Here is a 21,997-nt window from a genome sequence, read left to right on the forward strand (position 1 = left end):
GTCAAACAATTGTGGACAGGTGATGAGACGGCCTCCTAGCTACGGGTGGTACATCTCCAGCTGACAGTTATGAGGGCTCGTCACCGTTGAAATCATGGGTCCTTAATTGTGAATGGAGCAAATGCAGGATTTTACAACTTGTTCATTTTCTGTGAAATTACGTTTAGGAAGCATTTGTGGGACAGGTCCGGTGATACACTGTCAGCTGTGACAAATTATTATATCTGCTGATATAATTTTAAAGAACAACATTAATGACAAAGTTCATTCCTGACCACACATTTAAAGTGAAAAACCTTTTATTTTAAAGCACCGCATGGGAATTATTTTCTACCGTTTTTCAGAGATCCTAATGCTGACAGTTATTCAAATGATGTTACGTTTCAACTGGCAATTTGATTTAAATAGTACCACTGAGTTAAAAGTTCTCCCAAAGTCTTCTTAGAACAAAAGCTATTAAAACCGCCGTGTTTTTGATGAAAGAAATAAATTATGCCTGCTCCCAGAAATACTGCTAAACAAACCTTACGTTGTTTTAACCTTATATCTGAATTTTAATTCCTCTTTAATTTTAAACAATAAAAACACTTTTAGAGCTCGGAACACAATGGTACCACGAAGGCACTGGGACGATCAGGCTAGCAATTCAAGGGAATTTCAAAGATTGAAATATTTCCCATAAAAATCAGGAATACAATTGAGTTTGAAGACATCAAGAAAATGGGTTCATAACCAGCAGCACGTGGGCAATGAATGAAAGCACACATACACACACCAGAGATGCCGTATCTTATTATGTACCTTAGAGGGTCCCTGCTTAGACAGGAAACATGCTGAGAGGATTCAGTTTGATATAGAACTTAGAACATGCAACACTGGAATTGATCAAATTTTATTATTTTAGGCAAAGAAACCAAAAACCAGGATTTTAAAAGCTGCGATTATCAGACAAGAATACTTTGAAACTTTTCCAGTATCTATTAGGAGATTAGAATTCTTCCCTTTGAATCCACTGGAAAAAGAAAAAAGAAATCTATACCATATTGTGATTAAAAAAACGAGCTGAGAGAGTCTACAGGTTCAGGGACAAAAGTGAAGTACAAGCCAGCGTTAAGTGTGAACCCTCCTCAAGGTGTGTAACTTTAACAGTTAGGCGAAAGGACCAGCTCTACACGGGACAAATGCTTCTATTTCAGTCTCTCGTGGCTACAGATAACATGCCCGAAAGTAACGAAAAAAGCAAGAGACAAAAACAGAATGAAAACATATTCTAAAGGACTAACCAAAGGAGAAAGCAGTGACAATGATGACAGAGGGACAGAAAAGTTTACAAACAGACTGGCTTTTTCTTTTTCTGCTTGTCCTTATCCTTTGCTTCTCTCTCCCGTTTGGCAAGTCGCCTCTTAAATTCTTCTGGCATTTTCTCATAACAGTGTTTGCAGACTGGTTTTAGATCAATTTCAACAAACTTATCCCTTCGCGCAGGACAGAGAAGGAACAGGAGAAAACAGGGAACAATTAAAGGAAGAACCTTTGCTCTTAGAAGGCCTGAACAGAAAGAAGAAATAAGGCATCAGATCATTCTTTTTAAACTCTGCGAATGTTTTTAACAACGTCCCCTAAGTGTTCGTCGCGGGGCTCGCGGGAGCCGAGGGCAGACTTACTTGAGCGTTAACTTGGCGCTGCAGGTGGAGCAGGCGAAGCAGTGCACGCACCAGGCCTTGTTGAGGGCGGAGACCACTAGGGGACAGGAGGGGGACCGTCACTCACCGCACCCGCCCTTCCCGGGGTGGGTGCCCTCCTCAAGGGCTTTTCTCACCAAAGAGCCACACACGGCAGGCACTAAAAATCTCGGTGCCATTAGCTGACGTTCACAGCATCAGCGCACGTCATTCGTTAATTTATCTCATCACGTTGTTAGAACGCACAACCCCAGCTCTGCAGGCTTCCCCTCAGGGAAGATCACCGTTGCCTTTTCAACCCGTGTTGGTGGTTAATGTTTTCTTCTCCCGTGAGGCATCCGAACGGCAGGTACCAGGTCTTCACGCCGACACCCCCCGGCCCCGCCCCAAATGCCAAGCTGTGACGGCGCGGCCCGGCTTTCCTAGCACAGCAGGTAATTAAAACAAAGTCCAGACACTAACTCACCGGCCTGCAGGAGCCTGTCTTCCAAGCCAACACTAAGGCAAGAGCTTCCGTCCCCTGGCAGCTGCCTCCCGTGGGCGGGGGTAAGATTTATTCCCAAAGGCACTAGAGATCACTTTCCTGAACCCACCCCTTCGTGAAGGGCACACGGGCCGTGTTTGCCGAGTTAGGCCCTCTGCTCAGAGGCTGAAGCAGGAATGTTTGCAACTTTGCCAGGAAGCTTCTGGCAGAACTTGCTGCGCCTGTTGGCAAACACAGCTGCTTCCTTCCCGTCCCCATCAATCAGGGACGAGGGGGCGGGCCCTGGAAACACCTAGAGATAACTGCCAGGGTGCAGGGGACCCTTCCTAAGTGCTCCCAAGAAACACGCCCTGCAGCTTCCAGAAGGAGGGACTGGAAGGAGAAGAGGCCTTGGGGTCAGCCGCTCCTATGGTAACGACCCTACGGCACTGGCCTAAAGTATCACCATAAACGAGCAACAAGCCCACCTCTTAGGAGTTAGCATCTCCCTGCTAGAGAATACTTGGGAAATACGCAAAGAAAGAGGAAAAGTAACTGATAGCGATCACATTCCAAACAACCTTTTGCAATCTTCACACGACCCAAGGGTTTTTGTGTCAAAACGGTGCCCTACAGGTTAAAATCCCTGCAGGTACTTACCATCACCTTCTATAACACGGTTGCAGTGGAAACAAACATCACCAAATAGCTGAAAATGAAAAAAAAAAAAAAGTAAAGATGTGTTACAACTAAGTATCAGAACACCAAACACTTAATAGAAATAATTTCAGTTCTTTGTACAACTTAAAAACAAATAGCTGGCTACCTAAACCCAGAATTTGCCATTACTAGAGAGAGAATCAGTAAAAGTTCACTGACTAGTTTTTACTTCCTACAATGAAAAGAATTTACTCTTCATCATGATCAAAAACAAACAAAGGCTTGGAAATGTTCTGGATTTCAGGAAGCTAAAGGAGCATGAAAACCCTACACTGGGTCTGGTACTGGAGTGGACAAAAGGCCGGAAGGACTTTATTGGGTCGAGTGACAGAACTGGAATGGACAGATTGAAGTAATCAACACAGATAACCATGGTTACGTAAGAGATTCCCGTATTCTTGGGAAAGGTACACTGAAGTATTTAGAGGTAAAGGACCATGGGGAACTCATCATCAAATGCTTCAGAAAAAATACGCGTGTGTTTATATGTGTACATAAACTTGTATATAAGGCAACGGGCATTCACTTAAGTGTCGTCTTCATAGAGAGGGCAGGACACACACATGCTGAAGCAGGTAGTAAACCTGAGTAAAGCAGGTAGGTATCTTCTCGGTATTTTTTATTTTACAACCTTTCTGCGAGCCTGAAATGATTTTCCAAATAAAACGTTACAAAGCAATCGCTATAGCCCAACGTACATTTGCCCAGAGCTCTCCTTGTACTTAAGCATCGAGAAGCTCAAGCTCAGACAAGCTGCGTAGTATTCCACGAGCCCCGTCACTACCTGGTTGTAGTGGGTTTCACAGTACGCCAGGCCCTTCCTCTCGTAATGGCGATGTCCGAGAAACGGTTTCTCACACTTGGCGCAAACAAAATGCTGAAAGAAATTGCGTTAGGTCATGCTCGGACTGCCGTGTTTTCTTTACACAGTGAAGCAAAACCCCGAAGCTGAAGTAGCTCAGAGGAGATCCATGACAGACAGCCTGGGGTGCTTCGGTCATTTGGGCCACAGGTGACCCTGTAGTGCATCCAGCCTTCGTCCAGGCATCCGGAGGCCTAGACTCGGCAGCACAGAGTGCGGACAGAGGTGAACGTGGGGACACATCTCCGGGCCGGACCAGGACACCTCCTGCCTCGAGGATCTACGAACCAAGAGCACTGCTTGCCTCGTCACTTGGAGGTCACAGAGCCGTGTGGAGTCTATGTCCTTAGTCTTCCGCGAGGTCCACACGTGCCCCTCAGCATCTCCCAGCCTCGCCAGCGCACCTGAGCCTCGGGCGTGCGAGGGCCCCGGTCACCCCTCCGCAGGGAACTCACCTCCACGTGCCACTGCTTGCCCATGGCGTTCACCACGCGCCCTTCGATGGGCCGGCGGCAGGCGCCACAGATGGGGACCCCCATCTTGTCGTGGCACGGCAAGCAGTACAGCTCCCCCTTCAGCTCCCGGGCGTCGGCGGTCAGCTCCTTCCTGCCCACGAGAAAGGGACCAGCTGAGCAGCGCCCCCGCGAAGAAGGCAGGCAACCGGGGCAGCCCACGTGCCTCCGAGAAGGTTTCCGGAGAGAACCCGCAACCACCCCCGTAGCTGCTTTTCTCCCCCTTGGAGGTGGTCAGAGTAGTCTGATCAAGAGGCTCGAACAGGCTTCAGATTCGTATCCAAACATCAACATCGTCCAGTGTTGGTAAGCCGGCCACACACCCCCCACGCCGGCCACAGTTACCGTCCCCTGTCTGCTGTCACTTTAGAGTCCCTCGTCTTCCTTACAAAGCTGGGGAGGAGGATCCCAGTCGTGAGGACAGACCTGCCAATGTTATCTTCCCCAAATAACCGAGGAGTTTGGAGACTAGTTCCACTTACTGACACTCACTGGCAAGCTGCTAAGAATAGTTTTAGGTTAACAGAAAATCCACAAACGAGACGCTCAGACCGTCCCTCCTCCAAATGCTTCCGTTCACTACTATCTTCAGTCTCCTGAGTCAATAAACAGAGACGGCCCCAAAGCAAGATGAATTTCATCGGTTTTGAAAGATTCTTTAGAAGTGCTCATGAAAAATGAACCGAGGGAGGACAGCCAAGAGAACGAGATAAGGTAGAAACGGGACTCCCCAAAGAAGCTGTGTGTCAGCCTTCACCCCAGCTCTCCACTCCCCACCGTGACTTAGCACAGATGGTCACGCTGACTACAGTAAAGTATCTTTTCCATGAAGTGCTTATATTAGATGGCAGATTCCGAAGCTCATAGCCTAACAATTTATCATGAGCTTTTGAGGAAAAAAAAAAAAATTCCCTTCAGGTGTAAATACAGCAAAAGTAACAAATGTAATTTAAGATAACACTCTGATTGTCACACCCTGTTAGGCACGTCCGAAGATAAGACCTTTCTAAGTGTTTTGTTTGCGGGGGGATCCTGTATTGGAAGAACATAGTGATGAAAAACCGTTGTGGGAATCATTAGGGATATTTTAATACGAGCTGACTATTTAAAGGTATGTGTGTACATTCATGTGTACACGCACGCACACAAATGTGGCAACATGCTGCCTGGTGAAACTGAATGAAGGGTAGGGCGGTTCTCTATGTATTATTCTCTTGACTCTTCTACAGGTTTAACGTTTTCCAGATTAAAAGTTGAAGGAAACCGATTTGGGTACCAGAGTAACAGAAAGACCATAGATCAGCGTGATCACTGGCTCCCTCTATTTGTACAGTGAAAAGGAAGACACTGCAATACCCGCAGTTGGCACAGTTGAAGTGGTCTGGATGGTAGGGGTCGTTCTTGAATATGAGAGGCTGCTCATCAATGATGGCATGACACTTCTGGCAGATGTATTTCCCAAGGCCTCGGGCTTTCTCTCGGTTATGGCAGGGGCGACACAGATGTCTAAACAGACAGAGCCAAAACTGTTTTAGAAACTTAAATTTCAAATCTAAGGTTCTTCCTAATAACTAAAAAAAAAAAGATTCCCATATCTATGAAGAGAAATTAAAGAAACCATTTCTTTCAACATCACCGCTGGGCTTAAAAGAGCAGAACCGGGCCCCGACTCTCCACACGGAAAGTTATTTATCCCTCCCGGAGGACCAGACCGATGGCTGAGAAACTCCCTGCGGTAGCGACTCCCGCAGACTCCGGGCCCCACGCCCCAGCTCCGTGCCCGAGGCCCCAGGGAGCACGCGCCACCGCCACGCTGCCCACCCGTGCCCGACAGGTGACAGGGGGCCCTGCTCCTACCTCCCGGCGCTCTTGACAAACCCGATGTCTGCCAGGACCCCCTGGCAGAGGTCACAGCGGAAACACTCGGGGTGCCAGCTGTTGTTCATGGCTTTGATCACTCGGCCGATGATGAATTCCCCTGCGGAGAGGAGCGCACGGGCTGCAGCGCGGCTTCCCCGCCCTCAGCCGCCGGCAAAACACCTGCCCCTTTCCCCACGTGTGCGGCTCCCGCACGAAGCGCGCTACGTTAGCAAAGTGCTTCCGTGTCATCCGAGTCCTTGTTTTGGGTTCTGTAGCCGCCACACCTTCAGGCTGTCTATCACATCTCTGAATCTGCTTTTCCAGAGGAGGTGCTGGGCTCTCCCTCTCCCGAAGGTCTTTTTGGTTTTTTCTGGTCATGGACACAGAAAACAGAACTCCACCGCACGTTTTCTCGTACCACATACTTAATTTCTTCCTTCATTCAACCTTGCCAGCATGCTACTCGGTGTCCCCAGTCTCTCCTGCTGTGTGACACGCAGGCCACCCCTGCGCGTCTCAAGGTCCCCGCTGAGGCCGCCCGGCTGCACTGACAGGGAAGAAAGGAATCCTACGGGGCATCGAACAGAAGTCCGGTGAGTCCTGGGCTTACCTTCACCCTACAGGCCCTGAGAAGCGGCACTAACGTTACTGACGGGAACAGGGCTGAGGACGCACCGCACCTGCACGCCTGCCCTCCTAAGCGCACGTGCCATGAAGTCGCTCTGAAGGAAACTTACTTTCCACCGCGCATTCGGCAGTGAAACTTACCACACTGGTGACAGCAAGGTGCAAAGAGCATCTGAAAGTCATGTTCACAGTACTTCCTTCCTTCAAACTGAAACAGAAAGTACCACCGACTTGTAAATAGGAAACAATCCCGGGATGAATGGAAGTTTTCCGCGGAGACTGTAGGAAAGAGGTTTCTGGACTAGAGCTCTGCCCAGAATCTGTAATCCTCCTGAGATATGCAAAGGCAGACACACTTTGGTACCTTCCCGGCACCTAGCGTGGGCACAGGAAAGGCCCGCTGAGGGCAGAGCTGATCCTCTGCCCCCAGAGAAGGGTGAGCTCCTCCACGCTGGCTCCACCTGGAGGGATCGGACAAGAGCCACAGACACCCCCCCGGAAAATGCGCACAGACGTACAAACCTCCCCCCACGTTGAAAATACGTACTTACGAACAGTAAATATGCTAGCATGTTTTTTTTTAAATGTAAACATTTTTAAATGGGGCCAAAACCCGTTTTAAAAAATAGTCTTTTCCTACAGGTGGAAAATGTATCCTTCATTTCTCTCCTTGAACTGTTTTCCTTTCATTTCCCCCCAAAAGTTTTATGCTACAGCAATACTTTTTCCGCTGAGGTCTTTAACTGATCATCCTACCGTATTTCTCTGCAATTAAAATGTATTGTGAAACTTTAAAATTTGTTTTACTTTCCAAATCCATAAGGCCCTAAAGGTTAACATTCTTTTTCTTCTGGATTAAGTTATCATTACAATGATTACCGGTATACAAATGATGAAAACATAGGTATGTTACGAATGTTACATTTTATTCACTATTTAATTATTTACATGAGACGCAAACCCTACTGAGATGAGCAGGGCCTCTTTACCCTTGCCGTTATTGCACGCTTCCGTGGATAAAGATGACTGACCCTGGAAGGCTCAGGGTTCAGCATTAATTCTAGATTTATCTTCTATTTGGGGGGTTGCTTGTACCCTTTTCCCGTAATTAAGGCATGGGAATTATATAACGCGTCCCTTTGAATCTCTGAGTTCCTTACAAGTTCCTTGTCAAAATCACATATTGTTTGACTATCAAAATCGATGCTTAATGACGTTCCAGTTGTCAACTCAATCTCCTCAATTATGGAAATTAGCTGCAGATTTAGCTCATTCAATTTATTGACCATATCCCCTACAGCTTAACTGGCATTCCGGGCAAAGCAGATTTATCTTGTGCCAGAAGAAGTCTTACTTCATTTTTAAACTCAAAGGAATGAGCTCGGATACATTTAATGAGTCCAGTTTTTAAAGTTACAAACAGAAGATATTAACTCAATACACTATTACTCAATATTCCGTCACAATGCATTGTAACGCGTAGCCCAAAGCAGAAGTTATTTATAAGTGAGATATGTTCCTCTACTGAGTGTATATTGTGTACATTCATAGAAATCTGATATTGAGCTTTTGGCAGTAATTTTTTAAAGAAACATAATATAAAAATGCAGAAATAACTGTACTAAGAAATGATCAACTTTTAACCTGCCACCCCGTCTTGTGCAGTGGAGGAAGGAGACTCAAACTGTCTCAATTTGCCACTTAAGTTTACCAGTGAAAGGCTGGGTAATGGTAAGAAGGCGTCGTCAAGCCTTCAGAAGTAGAGTGTCTTGTGGCTTGCGTGCGCGCGCGAGTGGCAGTTTTAATTTATCAGTTTTTAAAATCAGTATTTTCGATGGAAATAACTCGACCAAAGATCTGTCACAGACTTTTGAGACCCATGAAAATCAAGTGTAAGGAGAAAAATAAAAGCAATGATCAGCAATGACTCTGCATTTAATGAAAAGAGAAGGACACATATTGCTTAAAAAAACAGCGAAAGGAGGCCAGCAGTTGGCATGTGTGCTGTATTTGTTAGTAGAAGACTGAAAAGCTTAGGGCCGGTTGTGGTTGGAGTAAGTCTTTAAAGCTGTGATTCAGGCGGGCAGGACACGGTGGGACTTAAGGACCCTGCCGTGGACGCAGCCCGGCTGGACCATGACCTGCTCGGGGCCCGGCGAGCGTCACGCTCGCTCTGCTTGGCTCCCACCACGCCCGCCCTTCCGCAGCCTCTCTCCACGCCTCTCTCTGCCTTAAAACGATGAGTCCTTTTGAAATTGGGGGACGAGGTTAGGGCAAAGTCCTAAAAGACAGCTGTCCTGATGACTCCCATCCCAAACCTGCCATCTATCTGCATGCAGAACACCCAATACGGTCCCTCAGCCGGGCTGCATCCTTAGCAAGAGAATACATAAGGCTGGGAAAGGTGGGTAGCCCTGTGGGTTTAGGGACCCCCCCCCCAAAATCTCTTCTGATTGGGGTCCTAGAGCAATTCGTCAGAGTAGGATTTCACATCCCTTCCTTCTGTCAAGGGCGAGGACTAAGCGCTATCATAAATACAAAAATATCATCAGGCAAATCGATTTTAGGATGAACAGTCCCTGAGACCAGAATCTGAGGGTCCAGAAATGGGCCTTTGAAGCCACCCCTATGGCAACCCCCGTGCATGCCCGGGGTGTGCTCCCCCAAATGAAGACTTCTGCAAAGGGAGAGCTTCTTTTGCTAGAACGAGCTGCCTCTTTTCTAAGCACGTAGAAATGATCAGACATACTATGGCTCGATTTCTGAGCGCAGGAGAAAGGCCGGATGCTGATCCGAAGTAAAACTCTCGGGTGTGAAATGAAGAAAAGTCAGAACGCATCACGTTGGAAGAATCAAACTTCCATGAATACTGTCTTTCTAGGTACAACCCAGAACTGGTTTATCATAGAACAAGCCTGTAGAATAAGAAAAATTAATGCTCCAAATTCGCAGCGTTTAACAAAATGCCAAAGAAGCCTGGGACCCGCCAGGATGGGGAGGGGCCCCTGCCCAAGAACAGCCCTGCTTTTAATGGTTCTCAGTTTGGTTTGGAGTTCCGTGAAGATTCTCTTTGGGGGAAAAGAAGAATCGTGCCGCTTTAAAGAAAGCTCAGAATTTGAAACTGTGCTGATGGTCTCACTTCCAGCCACACACAGATTCGAGAAGTCTTCCCAGGTGTCCTGCCCACCAGCCTTGCCCCCAGGGTCCAGCTTCCTGAGGAATCACGATCCCTTCCGTATCAGAGGAAATGAGAGAAGTAACCTCTTTGTAAAGTCTTCCCACTGAATCACTCACCACAAATTGGTCTTTCCTGTTATGCATTTGTGATGGGGGGGCGGGGGTCACATTGGGGGAATTCACACTAAGGAGAGAGAAAGGTGGGGTGTCCTGAGCCGAGCTGGGCAGGCTGCCTGGCCTCCCCGGCTCCATCCTGTCGGTAACTTCTGGAATCACGTCACTCTGGAACTGTTGGTTCCACTTTATGTCACAAACCATTTCCTTTGCGGAAAAATTAAGATAATCCTTTTGGAGGAAATCCCTGATGTCACAAAATGAGATTTAGGAAGTGGTGTCATGGCCACACACACAGTGTCAGGGCCTGGGGGCCAAATGGGTGTTTCCCCCGGAAATGGCATGTAATCAACCGCCTGTGACTTGGCCGTTGTACAAACACTTCTCCACGTTATTGGAGAATGATGGGCAACGCTGACAGCCCACGAAGACAGGCTTCCCTCTAAGATTTAACCGCAGCGCCAAAGCAAGGATCACGAATCACACGCAGTGTTTTATTCTTACTTGATCACTGTCTTCCGATATGGATAAAGTTAAAAGATGGATAACTTTCGGGGACTTCCCTGGTGGCGCAGTGGTTAAGAATCCGCCTGCCAACGCAGGGGACACGGGTTCGAGCCCCGGTCCGGGAAGATCCCACAGGCCGCGGAGCAACTAAGCCCGTGCGCCACAACTACTGAGCCTCTGCTCTAGAGCCCTCGAGCCACAAGTACCGAAGCCCGCGCGCCTAGAGCCCGTGCTCCGCAACAAGAGCAGCCACCGCGATGAGAAGCCCGCGCACCGCAACGAAGAGGAGCCCCCGCTCGCCGCGACTAGAGAAAGCCCGCGCGCAGCAACGAAGACCCAACGCAGCCAAAAATAAATAAATAAATAAATTTATATATTTTTTAAAAAGATGGATAACTTTCACAATCATTAGTAATTAAAAGTTATTTAAAATTAAAATGTAGAAGTAGAATCTTTGAAAAGAGAAAACTGAATTTCAGTTTGGGGAGCCGGTTCTAGGTACTACAGAGAAAGCGCGTCTTGGCTTCTGGTAGGTGGCGACGATGTGCTCGTTGCAGCGGAGTGATGAGCTGCCCAAGGATGCGTACGAGCACATCTCATTTTGTTGCACTTCGCAGATAGCGTGTTTTCTACACGCTGAAGGTTTGTGGCAACCCTGCTTCCCGCCAGCCTGTCGGCGCCATTTTTCCAACAGCAGTATGTTTAATTAAGGTGTGTATGTTGTTTTTTAGCCATTATGCTACTGCAACTTAATGGACTACATATAGTGTAAATATAACTCTTCTATGTTCTGGGAAACCAAAAAATTTGCGCGACTCGCTTTACTGCAGTACTCGCTTTGTTGGGTGGTCTGCACCCAAACCCACACTATCCGAGGTCTGCCTGTACTTATCTCCCTGTGCCAATTTACACAAGAAGGTGGATGCTTTCTTTAGGGTCTTTCTTAAGCGAGTTCTTTCTAGAAATACTTTCTAAGTACATTTTATGGCACAAGAATCCACTCTGACTGCAGTCAGATTCTTCGAGACGGACCACAAGGAGGTCTTGTTCTGTGCAGGGCTCTGCGTACACGGCCTGGGGAACGAGCCATTTAGAACCAACCTGCTGCCAGCACCGGGAAGTTCATTACCTACGGGAAGAGGTGTTAGTGCAGCAGGTCGCGGCCGAGGGTGGCTGTGCTCCCCAGGGGATAGCCGGCAACGCGTGTAGGTACTTCCGGTCGTCACAACCGGGTATGTAAGGGGAGAGACTAGGGACGTTTCTAACACCCTACGACACACGGGACGCCCCGCAGCAAAGCACCATCCGGCACAGAGGGCCAGCAGTGCGAGGACGGGGACCCTGCTTGGAGCGTGTCCGGGGCCAGCTAAGCCGCCTGCTTCAGGCTCATCACCCGGTCCTGCTGCACCACGTGGCCGGCAGACGCACAGCATGGGCAAGAGAAAGCGACAGAGAGGGAACGGCGGGCCATGGAAATAAGGAAAATGTTCGGAAAACAGAGCCTGCCTTTCTTCTCCCTTGCTCCCCTGGGACCTCTCTCCCAAGCCCTTTGTCATAATTACTCATTTCAATAAAAAGATCTTAGATTTGAAAAGAGTATGTCAGGGGAAGAACACCATATCGGATATTAGAGGACCACACTAGGTTCTAACCCCATTATGTCACTAATCTGCTGTCAGCAAGGGCATTTCAGCCTCTCTGGGCCTCAAGGAAGAAAAGGCTTTCCAGGGTGTGGAGACCAATGTCTGCTCGGGGGCAGGCTCCCTGGAGCCCCGTAAATGTGCTCTGGGTCTGACCGCCCTGCTCCGGCTTAGGGGCCGGAGAGCCTCGTGAGACCTCAGCCCCCGCCCACCCCGCTCTCCTCCTGCTCCCCTCACCCGCCTCGGCACCCAGGGCAGCCCCACCCTCCGGCTGTGGGTCACTGGGTCCCCTCTTCTGCTCAGCCCCCCAAACTGTCCCCTGCCGTTCCCAGCCCGAAAGCCGTCGCCCTTCATGGAAAGAGAGATTCTCGTTCCAGTTGCACGGGTTTCTGTCGCAGGGAACGTGTGTTTCTGGGACACAGCAGGAGCTGGAAAAATGCGTTTGAGTGAATAACATGGTGTTCCCTGAGTTGTGTCCCGACAAGCTGCGCCGCAGGCTGGCCGGGAGCTTCCCTCCCAGGGGCACTGTTTCTATGGGAAAATGCTGTCGGGTTGGCCAACAACTGACTTACTAATGACCTTTAAAAACCACCGTTCCTTAGGAACGGCCTGTAAAACAGAAAAAGTGTAAAATCTGCTTGGTAGAAGGAGAGGGAGAAATCAAACAGTGGCCACCTCTGGGTATCACACAACTCTACGTTTACGTATCATCACATAGAGACACGTGCAAACGCGTAAGGGGGTGATCACGCGCGCGCGCGCACACACACTCAGACACACACACCGTCGTCCTCGCTCACAGCTCGGGGTCATCCCTAGACCAACCCCCCAAAGCAGACGTGAGAAGGGGCCTCCAGGACTGGTCAGAGTGAACACCAGCGAGCGAGGGCCACGTGGTGACACCACAGGATCGGGGAGAACAAGTGCTGGGGAGGAAGAGGAGACGCAGAGAAGAGCTGGACACGGAGGGCGTGCCCCCTTCCCCCCCAGACAAGAGCCCCTTTAGGACACAGGTGCTGGGAGTCGTGGGGCAGGAGGAAGCGGGCCGTGCTGGGGCGGGGCAGGGGGCACCTGCCGGGCCCGCGGCGGGCGAGCCCCAGGGACCCGCCAGCGTCACTGCCCAGGGCCGCGCCCGCCCTCGCGCGCCGCCTGTGGCCGCCGCCCGCCGGCACCCACCTCGTAGAAGAGGCCCTCGGGGAACTGCTGGAAGCACTGCGCGCACACGAAGCACTGCTCGTGGTACAGCTCGCCGTTGCTATTGACGATCTTCTCGGCGGGCGCGAAGCCTCCCCGGCAGCGCTCACAGCTGGCGTTGGCCAGGGCGTTGGCCATGTTGCTGCAACACACAAGGGACACAGGTCATGGACGGCGGCCCTTCCCGGGAGCTCCGTCTGAGGCCACAACAACCGTACCTTGTCCATAAAGCCCGTTTCCCACTTGCGACCCAAGGTCTCAACCCCACCCAGCGTCCGGGGTGCAGACCCTCTGGCTCGCCGACATTCCTGCATCCCCTGCCAAATGCCCACGAGCGCACCCACGCCGCCTTCCAGGAGGCAGGGATGCAGGGGGCACCGAGAGCCGCCTCAAGGGCTGAGCCGACAGCCTGACAAGCGGCCTCGTTAAGTCCCCCTCACGTGGGTCCGGACGCGCTGCAGGCCCGGCCGGATGCAGGCCCCCTCGCGCCCGCCGGGAGGGCCTGCCGAAAGCAGCTTCAGTAGCTCTACAACCCGCCAAACGCCTTAGCCCTGTAATCCAATTGGGAGGACAAATGTCGGACACGAATGTTACAAAACGTGTCTTAAAAGCACAGAATTTTCCACTCTGAAGATCATTGTACAGATGGTGACGTGCGGGTTCAGAGACGAACGAGCCCAACACTGCAAAGCTGTCCAGCTCACGGGAGACACAGGCCCAGAATCCAGGTCCCCCGCCCGCGAGTCACGACCAGGTGATGGTGTCACGTCAAATGCTCGAGAGGACGGGAGAGGAACCACCACGAGACCCCGGCTGGTGAGTCCGGGCCAGGGTCCCCCTGGAGCCCAGCACACGCGGGTGCTTTCAGTAAAGGCCCACGCCCCACCCAACCCCGTGCAGCCTGGAGGAAAAGCATCCAATCAAGCCCGTGACCAGACCACTGCTTACTCTGAGTCTCCCATAAAGGAACGGCCTCCAGGTGGGAAGGTGCCCAGGCAGAGCAGGCACTGGCCCAGCCAGCTTCGTGGTTTGTAAGTTTCTCTTCAGATATCCAGACCCCACTCAGAGCACACGCTCTGCTCTGTGGCCGGCCCAGGCGCGGCTCCTGTCCCCGCAGACACCCAGTCAGCCCACCTGGGGAAGTCATCGCCGACGTCCTCCGACCCTTCCCAGCCCCCCACGCGGCAGGTGGGTGGGGGTCCGTCCCGCAGGCAGACGGGCCGCCCCGTCCCATCACAGCCTACATCTCGCTGCTTCCTTAGCAAGGTTGGCACGGCGCACGCTTCAGCCCCGCCTACCCCAGCGGAAGACAACCCCGCCCTCTCCCCCCAAAGCTCTCACCCAGCAGTACCCTGCCCTGAGGTATTCACACGCCACCAGAAGTGCCATGTTCACAACCCCACACCGAGCAAAACTCGATTGAAACGCCACCAGAAAAGGAGGGAAGGGAGGCAGCCTCACTGCTTGTGGCAAACCTGACCTGAGTCTCATACTAAATTGAATTTTCTACTTTGTCACTGCAAAATTACTGTGCATCAGGGAGAAAAACCCATCAACTCCCTTCGTCACCTGGCTTTGCCATAAGCCAGAAGAACGGTGGTACTTTTATCAAAGCTCTGGAAAGGCTTGTTGCCCCCCTTCTCCAAAGGGGGGGGGCCAGCATCCACAGGCATCCCTCGACGAGGTGTGCTGAGCCCACAGCTGCCCCCATGGGCCTAGGACCATTTTGAGGACGAAATAAGAAAAAGCATATAAAACCACTTTGGAAACCAGAAGATGCTACTCAAGTATGAAGCATTATTATTACTTTAAAACTTTCTCAAAAGAGTCACCAAATTCTCAATCATTTTAGTAGAACCCCAGGAGAGCTACAAAAGAAGAAATCCTGGAACATCCTGACTCATGATTTCCTAGATCAGTGACCCTCTCGGGGTGGAAATTTCCTCCCTTTTCCCACATCTCTGTGGGAGGCCACATTTTCTTTATAAACCTCATGTGAAACAACATATTGCAGAAGGATGAATGCAGATGAAACAGTTTTATCAAGACAGACATTAATGAGATTTGCAAAAATGTAATACAATGCCACTCTTCCCCCCAAGTTTTCTCATTTTGGAAACATTTTTCATAAAAACAATATGTATTAATATTATTAATGTGTGACGAGCTTATTGTTATTTTAAATGAACTAATAAATACTTAAAATTTTCTAATACAGTAAATGCTGATAAAACAAAAGCTACTTGGAGACCTCAATATTGTTTTAAGAATGTAAACGGGTCCCAAGATCAAAATGTTTATCATTGACCTATTTGTACGCATTACACTATAGACCGTTTACATTCAAGTTCAAATACTCAAATAGTTAGAAAACGGACAGACACATTATACAAACAAGTTTTCCCCACACACAGGAAAAATAAAGTAGTTTTAGAGATAAAGTAATATGTATTTTTGAAGAAGTACTCATTTTAATAACAAGCAGGAAAAGAAAAGAAACAGAACATTAGAGGAAACTTTCAGGAAAACGACCAACCAACCAATAGTCTCACCCACCTACTCAACTGTTTACATTATTTCCCTTCCTCTCTTGTCTCTGACCCTCTGGCACTGTGGTTTTTTTTTTTTTTTTTTTTAATGGGCTGTTTTTAGAGCAGTTTTAGGTTTACAGCAAAACTGAGTGGAAGATACAGAGAGGTCCCGTACACCCGCGACCCCGCAGGCACAGTGTCCCCATGGCAACACCCCCTGGGTGGGAAACTGACACATTCTTTCCACAGTGACTGTCACGGTTAACACAGACGATAGAGGCTACTTATTAAAAGTCAGGGATGATAGACAGAGCTGTCACTTGGTGAATTATGATTAATCGGCTAATTTTTCAGAAAAGGATTTCCACGTCGGGAAACAGAAAAGCCTTCGTAACTGTCCGGTCAGAATTGCTTTGGCCGACCTGCTTCCACACATCAGCTGCACACAGAAAACCTGCCGTCCTCGAGCTTTCCCTTGTTCAAGTGCCTCGTTTATCAAAAGCGTGCGAAACAAAACCTCGAGCATTAAAGTGCAGAAATGTAAACCCTAAAAGCGTCTTGACAGTTTACCCAGTATTTTGGTTACCGTGTAATTATAATTGCCCAATTAGTCTTAAACAGAGGTCCTCAGGAGTTCTAAAGAGAAGCAACATCTGTCGCAAAAGCGCAGGGAAGGGATGGGGGGGAAACAGAGAATCAGGCCCGTTAAATGCTCCTTCTGGCTAATGACTCCCTGGAGGCCCCAGGCACTCCCAGCTCCCAACAGGGAGACCTCAGGGCTGCACGGGCAGCCACTGAAGGCAGCGCTCTCCTCCTCCTTTTCTGCATTTCGTCCTGGACGCCCCCTCCACCCCGGGAGGCCCCACGGAAGGTGGGGTGATGTCAAAGCCCAAGGCAGGGAACTCGAGCCCCAGGAGAGGGCTGGGAGGGGCACTCACAATTTGATGTAGAAGTCACAAAACTCCTTGTAGACCCTGACGTCGCTGTGCCTGCGCTGGAGCCTGGACACGGCCGTCTCATCCTGGCCGCAGGGCGCCCGGTGCTCCCCGTTACAGGCCGCCGGGGGGACCTCCTCGCCCTCCGGGATGGCAGCGGGGCGCGGGCCCGGGAGCGCCATCGCGGAGCGGAACGGGGGGCTGGAGGGGTCGGATGGAGACAGGACACCCAGGCGGCGGCGTCCGGTCACTCTCCTCCCCGCTCCCACACGTCAGCGGCTCCAGGGTCGCACCCGCCCCTTCACAGTAAGAGCTCCCGGCAAGGCAGCTGTGCCCGAGACGGTGTGGATTCGCTGAGGGTCTGGAAGCTGCAGGAACCTTCCCCGCACACACGGGCCCAGCTGTGCGGCAGCCCGGCCGCCCTCGGGGCGGATGGAACAGCTGTGCAGGGGGTGCAGGCATGAACCCTGCTCCGTGACTCTGGCGCAGTGACAGCTCAGTCCCAGGCTCAGCAGGGGAAGAGCCGGCGTCCAGTTACAACTCCTTCCGTTTGGCCCCAGCTGAGCCTGTAACCAAGGCAGCCAGTCCTTCTGGGTCTTTATCACGGATAAAAGATAAAGGATAAAGGATGCGCTGCAGGCTCGCCGTGCCCCTTCCACACCACTGTTGGCTCCAGTGCACCAGGGTCAGCAGTGATGAGGACACAGTGCCCTGGGGCAGTGAAAGGGGCCCAATCTCTCCAAACTGACCTCCTGGCACCCCTGTGCCTCCCACCAGACCAAGGGGAAGAGGTGGGAATCTAACAAATACAACAGACTAGTGAACACAACAGAAAGGAAGCAGACTCACAGATGCAGAGAGCAGACTAGTGGTTTCCAGTGGGGAGAGGGAAGGGGGGAGGGGGCGGCAGGGGCAGGGCGTTAAGAGACACAGACTACTACGTATAAAACAGATAAGCTACAAGGCTACACTGCACAGCACAGGGAATACAGCCAGTACCTTCTAATAACTATCAATGGAGTATAACCTTTAAAAGTGGTGACTCACTATATCGTACACCTGTAACTTAAACAATATTGTACAACTATACTTCACTTTTAAAACATCAAGAAAATAAAATAATTTTTTAAAAAATTAAATAAAAATTTTAAACCTACATGGTTATATAAGATGCTGGAATTATATTTAGGGGGTTTAAAAAAAATGTTTAGTGTTTTAATCAATCAAAAAGAAAGAAAGAAAACCTAGGGAGCAGGTGAAAGGCACACTGAGTGACAGAGCAGGTCACAGGAGAGACAGAAGGGCCATGAAATCATCAGCAAACAGACAAAACGCGTCTTGAGACGTCCGCAGCATGACGGCCAGAACTGTAAACAGCGTTCCTAGGTGCTCACTGCCGTGTTCCCAGGAGGTACAGGTGGGGAAACCGGGGCACAAAGAGGCAGGATAACCAGTAAGTAGGTGGTGGAGTCGAGATTTAAACCCAGGTGGTCTGATCCCAGAGACGAGATGCTAACTCTCGGTGGGAAAACGGTTACACGTAATTACTGGGCAGCAAAGCAGGTTATCTAGAAAGGCTGGGTAGTGCATACAAAATGGGGCTAGAGGCAGTAAATGAGACATGCTCTCCCCACTCTGAACCCTAAGGATCTCAGGGTACAGGCCAGAGTGGCCCCGGCCCAGAGCCTGCAGGGGATGGAACAAGAGGCTCGCCATCTTCAAACAGGAAAGAAACAGCCTCATGGTTCAAAAATTTTTGTTTACGGTGACCGTGTGGAATAGAGAGGGAAGGAGACAGCTGGTGTGGAGAGACACACAGACACACACACTGACACACACACACTCAGGCACACAATGACACACACTGACACGCAGACACACTGACGACACACACAGACACAAAGATGCGCGACAGGTACTTGTTGGTGAGTGAAAGGGGCTAATCATCCATCTACCTGGTCTGGAAAACCATGCAAGTCAGCTGCTGTTGGCACATCTAAAAACGTAACCAATTACCTCATTCCCTCCATAACGACTAGCGCCATCGCTACTGGACAGGAAAGCAGGACTGCGGAGAAGCTGACGGCTCCTGAACACACGACGCAATGAAGTCTCTCATCCGGCAAGGAATAAAGATAATGTGAAGGACCTGCAATCACACTTTAAACTTTTTATTTTGACGTAATTATGGTCACGGGAAGTTACAAAGATTGTACAGAGCAGACCTTTGTACCCTTCATACAGCTTCCCGATGACCACATCTTACGTACAATCAAAACCAGGACTCTTGACGCCAGCGCGATGTGTGCACAGCTCTGTGTCACCTTGTCGCACCTTTTAGATTCGTGTAATACATGTTATTTGGGAAAAAAATTCAAACGCTACAGAGATGTATAGAATGCACAGTAAGGTGTCTTACTATCTACTTTGTGTTTGTCCTACGAATCTCAACTGTGCCCTCGATGAACTAGAGCGCTCACTAAAGAATGACTTGATTCTTGATCGCCGAGGCTGAGAGCTGAGGTTGCGCTTAGGGCAGATCTGGTGTGTTGTGTGTTTTGTTTCCCCGGCGCCCTGAATGCAGCCAGGCTCGCCAACCTCTCCGCGGACAGAGCCGCCAGAGGCTGTGCCGGGACGGGAGACGCGTCCCGACCCTCCTCCCCACCAGCTACTAACTGTTCCACACCCTCCACGAGGCCCTTCTTCTCGGACTGTGCTGGAAACTTAGTGGAGTCCCTCTGCTCCTGAAGCTCCGCCGTTTGGGGAGCGCCGTGTGAAGGCGAAGCAGGAGGAGACCCTCCTCTTTCCCGGCTTCCTCTCCTTGCAGCTGGAACCGTGCTGACGAGGGCGCACAGCCGCCCCAGAGAGACGGAGCCCCAGGTGCCCTCTGCGCACCAGCGCGCCGCGGCAGACGCGGAGGGGTAGACGGGCCTCCGCCTGCTCACGCCGCCGCCGCATCTCCTTCTTTGCTGCTTTCACTTGTTGAATCACCGAGGTGTAGCCTAGCTGGGAGCTGGTGGAGGGGCAGGCTGAGGTTTGAAGGGAGGAGACGGAAGAGCCGTGGGCCCTTCATCACACGCCTCCCGCTCCCGGCCTCGTCCCCGGAGCTGGTTCTCGCAGAGAAGCTCTCAGGCCAGAGGGGAGTCCCTGCGCCTTCCACGCGTTCCTCAATCCTCAAACAGCACAGGAGCGAGCGGTGAGGCTGCAGAGCCGCCGGCTGACGGGGAGGAGTGGACGGAGGGTCGCCTCGGCCCCCAGGGCGTCCCGGGGGGGCGGGGGGGCGCCCGGCCTCGGCAGTCTGCTGGGGTCTCAGCTTCTTAAAAAGGAACTGCTCAGGAAACTTCCTTACATCACACGTGTCACATCTGAACACACGGAACTTCCGCGACGTGCTCACGATTCTACAGACCTAACCGGTACGTAAGAGGCGCCGGCTCAGCACGCAGGCGCGTCCACGTGTGGCAGGAGCTGCCCGGGGACGCACGTGTTCCCTCCGCTGCTCACGCAGGCGACGAGCGCGTTTCTCCCCGGGGCCCTGGAGCCGAGGGCAGACCCGTGACTACGTGGCATCCACTGGTCAGGGCACCACACGCCCAAAGGGTTGCACAGGACGGTCGCCTGGTCCCTCACGTCCCCACCCAGCCATGCGGAGTGGAGCTCAAAGACGCGTATTTCTCCAAGAGGGCAAGGGGTCATCTGAGGCCAAGTAAACACCATCGCTCAATTTTCATAGCCAGGCATTTTGTTACTTTTAACCCATTTTTGGCACTTTTAACCCATTTTTGGCACTTAGTAATGTCACTCTAAGAAATGCAAACGATCCTTTTAGACTGTGATCGTAACCATGGGAAAAACATTTATCTGAACTCCCTTGACTGAAATCACTACGGGCCATACAGCGCAGCAAAACAGCCCTTGAAGCAGGTGGGAAGCTGTTTTATAAAATATCCCAAAGCCATTCTTTTCTGAACAGTGGGCCTGTAAGGTGGTTTCCTGGGTCCTGGGTTCCCCAAGGTTCTTCCTGAGAGTTTCCATCACCGGCTCAGGCCTCCTCCTCACCAAGGCTGACCTGGATCTCTGGGGGATCCCCCAGGACAGGCCTGGACCCCAGACGTCCATCCAGAGTGGAGAGACTTGTTGTATGCTGGGCAGTGGCTCAGTCCTTTAGGGCCACTGTAACCAAACACCACCGACCAGGTGGCTTATACACAACAGAAATTCATGTCTCACGGTCCTGGTGGCTGGAAGCCCGAGACCAACGCACCAGCGCGGCCGTGTGGGGTGAGGACTCTCCCGTTCCCCTGGGTCCTGGCCGGCACCTCCTCGCTGAGCCCACACACAGTGCAGGGGCAGGGGCTCCGTGCGCCCCGTTCACGAGACCTTCACCCGCCCCCCGACCTCACCCCCTCTTCACACCACATCGTGGGTTAGGACTTCTGTACATGAGTTGAGCGGGGGCGCAAACATTCGGACCAGAGCAGGCAGGATCTGGGACCCTGGCTGAGTGTGCCTGACCGCGTGTTAGGTGCCAAGCCACACGCAGCACATCTGCTGTTGAGCTGACCACTCCCGTGTCCTGCAGAGAAGGCTTCAAGTCCATCAACCCAGCTAATGCCACGATTTCAGCCAGAACAAATTCCGCCCCTGAGGAAACACCCTGCCCAAGGCAAATAACCTGCTCAGAAGCCACAGACCAAGAAAGGGCAGCTATTTCCACCAGCTCAAACACTGAGTGTAAGCCTGAGCATGGTTGGCAAAGTCAAAAACGCAACTTTTGGGCTTCCCTGGTGGCGCAGCGGTTGGCAGTCCGCCTGCCGATGCAGGGGACGCGGGTTCGCGCCCCGGTCCGGGAGGATCCCACGTGCCGCGGAGCGGCCGGGCCCGTGAGCCGTGGCCGCTGAGCCTGCGCGTCCGGAGCCTGTGCTCCGCCACGGGAGAGGCCACGGCAGTGAGAGGCCTGCTTACTGCAAAAAAAACAAAAAAAACCCCACACAACTTTTTAATAACTGGTACCTTTTAAATTCAACTTCCCTCAAATAGCAACAACTGAATTACATGCATCACTACCAAATATTTCATCTACGTTTTTAAAAAAATTTTTATTGGAGTATCGCTGATTTACCACGTTGTGTTAGTTTCAGGGGTACAGCAAAGTGAATCAGTTATACATATA

General features: G+C 51.0%; 1 protein-coding gene across 4 annotated transcripts; it reads right to left on the minus strand.

Moving 5' to 3' along the window:
- Positions 1–6: 6 nt before the first annotated feature.
- On the minus strand, positions 7–17,329 carry LOC102994288 (LIM and senescent cell antigen-like-containing domain protein 1). 4 transcript variants are annotated; one of them, XM_007102356.4, is made up of 10 exons: positions 16,828–17,308; positions 13,341–13,500; positions 6,868–6,934; positions 6,097–6,217; positions 5,596–5,745; positions 4,183–4,333; positions 3,650–3,742; positions 2,806–2,854; positions 1,665–1,740; positions 7–1,475 (listed from the first exon to the last, which is right to left on the minus strand). In XM_007102356.4, the coding sequence occupies exons 1-10, from the start codon at positions 17,004–17,006 to the stop codon at positions 1,328–1,330; spliced, it is 1,194 nt and encodes a 397-aa protein (XP_007102418.1). In that variant the 5' UTR covers positions 17,007–17,308; the 3' UTR covers positions 7–1,327. The 4 variants fall into 4 exon arrangements, with proteins under 4 accessions (XP_007102418.1, XP_028342933.1, XP_028342935.1 ...); XM_028487132.2 differs by having other exon boundaries at positions 1,383–1,548; XM_028487134.2 differs by lacking the exons at positions 7–1,475; positions 1,665–1,740; positions 2,806–2,854; ... (2 more) ...; positions 5,596–5,745; positions 6,097–6,217 and adding an exon at positions 6,226–6,667 and having other exon boundaries at positions 16,828–17,327.
- Positions 17,330–21,997: the final 4,668 nt, after the last annotated feature.

This window comes from Physeter macrocephalus, unplaced genomic scaffold (assembly GCF_002837175.3).
Source record: "Physeter macrocephalus isolate SW-GA unplaced genomic scaffold, ASM283717v5 random_1037, whole genome shotgun sequence".
NCBI classification, from domain to species: domain Eukaryota; kingdom Metazoa; phylum Chordata; class Mammalia; order Artiodactyla; family Physeteridae; genus Physeter; species Physeter macrocephalus.

Bases quoted from the DNA above. Each gene is read 5' to 3' on its own strand.
- LOC102994288 (XM_007102356.4), bottom strand. From the start codon at position 17,006: ATGGCGCTCCCGGGCCCGCGCCCCGCTGCCATCCCGGAGGGCGAGGAG. The intron at 13,501-16,827 runs GTGAGTGCCCCT...TGTGTGTTGCAG, and splicing joins TGTGACTTCTACATCAAATT to CAACATGGCCAACGCCCTGG. The intron at 1,741-2,805 runs GTAAGTACCTGC...CCTGTCCCCTAG, and splicing joins CCGTGTTATAGAAGGTGATG to TGGTCTCCGCCCTCAACAAG.